Source organism: Ammodytes marinus (genome assembly GCF_949987685.1).
Source record: "Ammodytes marinus genome assembly, chromosome: 20".
NCBI lineage: Eukaryota > Metazoa > Chordata > Actinopteri > Uranoscopiformes > Ammodytidae > Ammodytes > Ammodytes marinus.
The window spans coordinates 281,100-288,599 of NC_137224.1; the positions used below are offsets into that span (position 1 = coordinate 281,100).

At 38.9% G+C, this 7,500-nt stretch overlaps 1 protein-coding gene and 1 long non-coding RNA gene across 2 annotated transcripts in view; one reads left to right on the top strand and one right to left on the bottom strand.

The window, feature by feature from the left end:
- Positions 1-7,500, top strand: part of LOC307266576 — a 239,153-nt gene that overhangs the window by 195,844 nt on the left and 35,809 nt on the right. The window lies entirely within an intron of this gene.
- LOC307266738 (zinc-binding protein A33-like) overlaps positions 2,557-7,500 on the bottom strand; it is a 7,075-nt gene continuing 2,131 nt past the window's right edge. Inside the window, exons 2-4 of the mRNA XM_080048834.1 lie at positions 6,010-6,648; positions 5,241-5,431; positions 2,557-4,106 (exon numbers count right to left, since the gene is read on the bottom strand). Of these exons, the coding sequence (XP_079904960.1) occupies positions 3,488-4,106; positions 5,241-5,431; positions 6,010-6,630 (1,431 nt within the window). The 5' untranslated portion in view covers positions 6,631-6,648 and the 3' untranslated portion in view covers positions 2,557-3,487. The remainder of the gene's footprint in view (positions 4,107-5,240; positions 5,432-6,009; positions 6,649-7,500) is intronic.

Here is a 7,500-nt window from a genome sequence, read left to right on the forward strand (position 1 = left end):
ATCTATAAAAGAGAGAAAAGTTAATTATGCGTTCCAGTCCCCACACTGACTTCCCTGCTATTTAGTTTGGTATAAAAAAAACAAATTTAGGATGTGCCCAATACATGTGGTCATATTCAACATGCTTTGAAAAAATACCCGAATGCCCGGCCTACCACATCCCGGATCAGAGATTTTATTTTTTAAGTGTACATATTAAACCATCAGCTTTATGGCGGTTCTTCTGACCCACAATCCACTGCATTTTAAACTTGCAAAATCAGAAAAATAAATTAATTGATAGAACCCTACTCTTCAAAAACAATGACTTGGTCTCCTGTCCTGTCAGGCATTCTTAAGACTGTTGAAAGATTCATTCACAACATTTTTAAAACCAATTTGATCCTTGTGTTTTTAGATGAATGTATACAGTGCCTTTTAGACATTTTAGGGCCTGCTTTTAAAAGGAACACTTCACCCCATACATGAACCAGCTTTCTATCATTATAAAATGGCTATTATAATATAATGATGAGGTTTTTCTTCCCTCAGTCTTCCCTTGGCCCAGCTGTCCTGTTAATCCTAACCCTACATTTTACCATGTTTAATGTCACAAATGGTAAAATGTAGGGTTAGACAGTGAGACCATAACACACTCTTTCTGCCTTTTCTCAGGCTAGGATGAACCGATTTCTAAAAATGTTTGCACATTTATACTACATAGGATCTCAGAGTTCAATACACCTTCATATTCCCACCGGTGAAGTAGGTCTATAAGGCTATAGCAGGCAGCCAAAACATTTAACAACACCCATCATAGTCAAACGTTGCCCTGCATTACCTACATAACACGACACAATACTGAAATCTATCTAACATTCAACATTACCACTATCAGCGGCAGGTGTATTGCTATTCAATTGTTCACTTAATTTAAAGCAACTTTATACAAGCAATGTTGATACGGATGACTAAACCACTTTTTTTTTTAAAGACCGGCAAAAAGACGGACAATGTCAGGCCTAAAATGTAGATTATTTGATTGGATGTTAGGCTGTTAAACAAACCTGCCAATTTCTGAGACCATGACATTTTAATTCTATGCGGAATAAACAATATCTCATAAGTACAACTTCCGATGGCGATATTTTACATTAACAAGGAACAGTTTTCAGCTATATTTTTGTCAATACAGCCGGAAAAGGGACTCAAAACAATACCATATAAGGCTTTACTGTTAGATTAACTTTATAGGGATCTATAAAAACATCGATAAAGAAGCTACGTAGTTCGCCTTCTTGGAGTTTTCTTCGGCCAGCTGGTTTGACAAACAAGGCTAACGTTAGCTTAGCGTCGAGCTAATGGGGCTAAGTTACAGCTAGCTAGAATAAATATTATAAACACAACAAGACAGAATGGCGGACGTGATATCACGTACACAGTATTTTCTTGTTAAATCGATGTGAGATGTGTGTTATTGTGCCGCTATGAGCCCGTTTCGCAAGTTTATTATGAACGTTAGCTCGAAGATTTAGCATTAGAAGAAGTTAGCATTTGAAAGAAAGACATCGTGTGTGTGTGTGTGTGTGTGTGTGTGTGTGTGTGTGTGTGTGTGTGTGACCACCAAAAAAACCAAAACAATCGCAAGACAGGAGGGTTTTAATTCAAAATGTTGGACTTTAAACAGATTATTCTTCGTGTTGACACTTACTTGGTGATTTAAAGTGGCCGATCCAGACCCGAAACGACCGTTAAACAGCCGTTAATAGCCGTTTAATACCGAGCGGCCTGTTTTGGTTTCTCCCAATGTTTCCCAGGTATAAACAAGGCCTCGCGAACGCCTCTTAAACCGATTGGAGCCTTCACAACACGACAGACAGAAAGCTGAAGAGCCAGACTGAAGGGATAATATGTTATTTATCGCCACATCTAGCCAATTCACTTGTTATTTTCAAGCTAAAATCGCACTCGATTGTTTCCTGCGGGCTGCGACGAAGGCTTCCATTGGACTACAACTCTGCGTCAAGTTAACCGGATACGTAACCGGAAGAGGAGTGACGTAAGTGATCCTTACAATAAATAAAAGCATAACGATAAACAGTAGATCAAATACAATACATGACACACAGACACAGACAGACAGAAAGACAGACGGACAGACAGACAGACAGACAGAGAGAGAGAGAGAGAGAGAGAGATAGACAGACAGACAGAGACACACACACCCACACACAGACACACACACACACACAGACAGATAGACAGAGAGAGAGAGAGATAGACAGACAGAGAGATAGACAGACAGAGAGAGAGAGAGAGAGAGATAGACAGACAGACAGAGACACACACACCCACACACAGACACACACACACACACACACACACACACACACACACACACACAGACACACACACACACACACACACACACACACACACACACACACAATGGATGTTGACACAACTGTAAATAAAATAAAAATAAAATAAAAAAAGCACAACATTTTTCGACTGAGCTATTTATTATAGTCAAAATGATCCAAACATTTTGATTTTCTTTTTAACTCAAAAGCAGGTTGTTGAGCTCAGGTCATCATGAGCATAGACATTATAAAGTCTATGATCATGATGCCATTCATAAATAGCAAATACAAGTTCAAAACTTTTCTAAATCAAAAAACCTCTTAAAATGTACCTAATTTTAAAAGCTTACGATAATGTGTTAAACTGAATGTATGTTATATTGTCTTGTTGCTTGTTAGTTACATCTTTACTTTGCTTTTTTACATGTACTTAGATGTATTCTCATTTTTGTAACATGACTTTGTAGTTTTATCTCTTTAATTTTATTTTTGTTTGTCTTTTCTTTTCTTTTTTTTATTTTACTTCATTTCTTTATTGTATTTTAATGTCAGGTGGACATCCTTCATAAGGCCTTCGGGGTTTCTTTTGTCCCACCCGTGCATTTATGTCTGTCTATGCGCATCTTCTTGCCATTTTTTTAATCTTGTTTATTTGCACAAATAAAACTAAAACTAAACTAAATGTAAAATAGCAAAAGGATCTAACACAATATTAGATGATGATAGTACACTAGAAAGAAGTTAACATGAAATTAACAGAACAGGAAGGTTACAAAAATCCCCTCCTATAATATAATTTAAAGTGTGTGTGAAGGTTTCCTGTCTGTCTGTCTGTCTGTCTGTGTGTCTGTCTGTGTCTGTCTGTCTGTCTGTCTGTCTGTCTGTGTGTCTGTCTGTCTCTCTGTCTGTCTGTGTGTCTGTCTGTCTGTCTGTCTGTCTGTCTGTGTCTGTCTGTCTGTCTGTCTGTCTGTCTGTCTGTCTGTCTGTCTGTCTGTCTGTCTGTCTATGTGTCTGTCTGTCTGTCTGTCTGTCTGTCTGTCTGTGTCTGTCTGTGTCCATTTGTATTGCAGTCCTTGAGCAGTAGTTTCTCGATATTTCAACTTTTTGTCATCAAGTGCATGAAATTAATAACTACATGATATGTTCTAACTCTCCACTGTTACACACACCTTCCCTGGCAGTATTTTCAGAGGCAGAGAATGCCTGGTGCAAAGATACGGGCACAACTTATCCGTGAACGTGTGTGTGAAGGTGTGAATGTGTGTGTCTGTGTCCGGGTCTGAAAACTCCAACTGTCCCTTATCCCAATCCAAATGCACTCTGATCTTTCTCAGCTTGACAATCGGCGGCTGCAGCTGCTGCGTGAATTTTTTGACCGAGGAAAAAACCTTGTACAATCCATCGGTGAATTCGACACTCCAAACCATGGACCCTACGAACCCCTTTCTACAAGCGTTTTCAGCGGATACGCCCAATTCCCAATCTTTGTTTTCCCCGACTTCAACCACCCAAATGTGGGTCCCGGAGTCAAATCCCAAACCCAAAACAGCATCCCAGTATTCAAATCTTTCCGGGTTTTCGGGAATGAACAGCTGTTGGCGTTTTTTCCCGTGCTTAATGCTGGTTAGATCCTCGGATAGGATTAGTTCAGAGTGTGCGGTGTTTGGGTCCAGAATCACAGGAGTGAAGGAGACGATGGATTTCATCTTCGTCCAAATGTTGAAGCTCAAGTTGCCCAGGTGTTTGGCAACGTCAATTAAGGGACTGCAAGAGAATAGGGGAGAATTTTTAGATTATAGCTATGATTGTGAAACTTTGCCAGTTGATTGAAAGTGTATAAAATTAATAAAATATATATAAAAATGTGAAAAAAGTTATACAAAAAGTAATTAAAATAAAATAAAAATTGTATTACTGTTTTCTCAGAAGCATTTGAATTAATTATTAAATTTGGCAATACTGTATTTTATTAATAATGTGTGAATTTGTCTCTCTTTAAAAAACAATTTTTTAATCTAAATGTTGGATAAAGCCAGAGTTATGATCTTTATTTAATTTTTACAAACATGTTAGTGTCCAAAGCTTTTACAGAACAAATTTTGGAAACAGCTTTTTTATACATTTCATAAATAAAATATACTACCTGCAGGGTTTAATGCATTTTCAATATGATTTTCAGAATAAAATGTCTCATAAATCAGAAAATTAACATCATATGAACAAATCCCTCTGTAATAACCTTCAGAATAGTGCTGAGAATGATTATGGAAAGTTTAGTTGATGTAAGTGCTTTAGAAGTTGAGATTTTTTATTCTAAAAAAACTAATGTTGAGATAATGTCCGTTAAAGATGGTTGTATAGGAGAAATATACGGACGCAAACAGACAAGGTTTAGTCAAATAAACACCTGAATGTACATGTTGGACCTTTTGATTTATACTAGTATGAAAGAAGACATGTTATGGAAGATACATAGACAAAAACCTCAAAATGTACCAGTTAGGTGCTTGAAAAAACAATCCCTGTGTTCCAAATCACATACTCTTTCTTTTTACTACACTACATACTAAAGTACAGAAGAGTTTTAGTCGTTTTACTACACTACATACTAAAGTACAGAAGAGTTTTAGTCTTTTTACTGCACTACATACTAAAGTACAGAAGAGTTTTAGGGCCACAGGGGAGAGAAAAAAATCAGATAAGGAAGATTTTATTTTCATTATGTCGAGAAATGTCAAGAATATAGACGAATTCTCCAAAATGCTATTGGAGTTAGTGGGGGCATTTATGTATGTTCAGCATACTATTATTGACGTGCATGTATTGGGACATCCTAAACATTTTTCTGGCATACTAAATAGTAGGGAAGTACGGGAATTGGAACGCAGCATGTCTCACCTTGAAGCTCCTGCGTTGAGCTCTGGTTCATTCTGCATGTTGTAGTTCTGGACCTTCTCCGTTGCAGATTTGTAGTCGAGTATAAACGAAACGTCGTCAGTTCTCAGCTGATCCTCTGTGGTTTTGACTGTGTGTGAAAGAGCTGCTATCTCTCTACCCAGAGCCTCCGACTTCTCCTTCATCATCTGACTCTAAGAATGGAATAGAATAGATTAGATTAGAATATTATTATTATATTTGTTTATGTATACAACCAAATTGGATTCTCAAAAACAACACCTAACACCCTCCTGTCCGGTGCCAGGGATCCAACCAGCGACCTCATGGTTACTGGTCGGCCCCCTTTCCTCTAGGACATCCTACCCATAGATGCAATAAACAGTAAACGGAAGTCATTGAAAATGTACAATTATACTTTTGTATGAATGTGTGTGTGAATGGTAACGTGGGAATGGGAACAGGTCTCCCCTTGAAAAAGAGTCTGCGGGGCGCTCTGGTGGTGTAGTGGATAGAGTGCGTACCAGATTGGCTCCGGCCTTCGTTGCAGTGGTCGCGGGTTCAAATCCGACCCGTGGACCTTTACTGCATGTCATCCCCTCTCTCTCTCTCTCTCTCTCTCTCTCTCTCTCTCTCTCTCTCTCTCTCCCCATTTCAACTCTGTACTGTCTAATAAAGCTTGAAAATGCCAAAAAAAAAAAGAGTGCGTTCTCAATGGGATTTACCTGTAGAAGTAAAAACAAAAAAATAATAATCAATCAATTAAAATTACCTTCTGCTCCTCTTCCTCCCTCAGAGCAGTCATCCTGGCCTCCTCTTCATCTTCTAGAAACTTGTGTAGCTTCTCAAACTGATCCTGAATCTGCCTTTCCGTGCGTCGAAACTGAACTTTGATGTGTTTTTCTGTCTGACTGAAGTTAGCTTTCACATCGTTGAAAACCACCAGTTTCTCTTGCAAGCCCTTCAATGATCCTCGCAGCTTTTCTCTGTGGTCTTGAGCGACCTCATCGATCGGTTTGAACGCGTGGTTTGCGTGTTGCTTCGAATCTCGACAAATCACACACACGGGCATCTGGTGGTCCACGCAAAAGAGTTTAAACTTTTCCGAGTGTTGACTGCAAAATCCCGTGGCCACATTTGTATGCCGTAATGAAGCCCTGCGATTTTTCTCCTGTAAAAATGCTTCACATAGGTTCTTTAAGGCTAAATTTCGAGGTGGGTCGCCCCAAATGGAGACGGTGCGACAAATTGGACATGTTTGGCACTGTTTCACTTTCCACCAGTTGTGTAAACAGGTTTTACAGAAGCTATGGCTACATGATAGGATGACCGGGTCGACGAATATGTCTTGACAGGATGGACAGCAAAGATCTTCCTCGGAGTGGGTAGCCATTTTCTTTTTATAGTGATTCTGGAAAGATTAATAAAAATCAAAAATTAATTGATAAACTTTGACACAATGTAATCTGTAGTAAGCTTTTTTATATACAGTCAATGGTGTTAAAGGTAAGTAAGTAAGTAAGCTTTATTTATATAGCGCCCTTCACAGACCAGGGTCACAAGGCGCTTCACAATACACATTTTATACACACACTCAAACACCGATGGCAGTGCTACGAGGAACTTTTAAATATTTCTGAAACAGTCTAATTTTTCTGAAACAGTCTAATTTTTCCTCTGATGATCATAAATGACATGTAACAGCAAACGAGACCATCAGTGCAAAGAATGCTATTGTTATATAGTTTTTCTTAATGCCTTTGTCATGGGTATATACGCTCACCCAGGAACAACAGCTGGCGTGGTAAAAACATTACCGCTTTAGTCCAAAGGGGGCGCATCTTTACAGTAAGTATCACAAAATATGTGTTGTTGATAGAGTGTGTGGAAGAAGTTTTTTTGTTGAAGAAAACTTCACTATAGTCCACACACACACACACACACACACACAACACACACACACACACACACACACACACACACACACACACACACACACACACACACACACACACACACACAGGGTTAGAGGGAGAGAAGACCATAGCATCCTACTCAGCAATGCCAGGGTCTTGACTGATGTGGACAAAAACCACATAGGTGTTCCCACTACAAAATGAATGCGGATACAAGCGACACAACCGACGTAAACCACCTCCGAATGTGGTTTTTGTGATCCGATGTCAATGCGTCTTGAGAGTGTTTCCTCCTGTAGTTAGAGCTGTATTCACGTGATCGGATCACAAAAACCACGGTTGCGTTC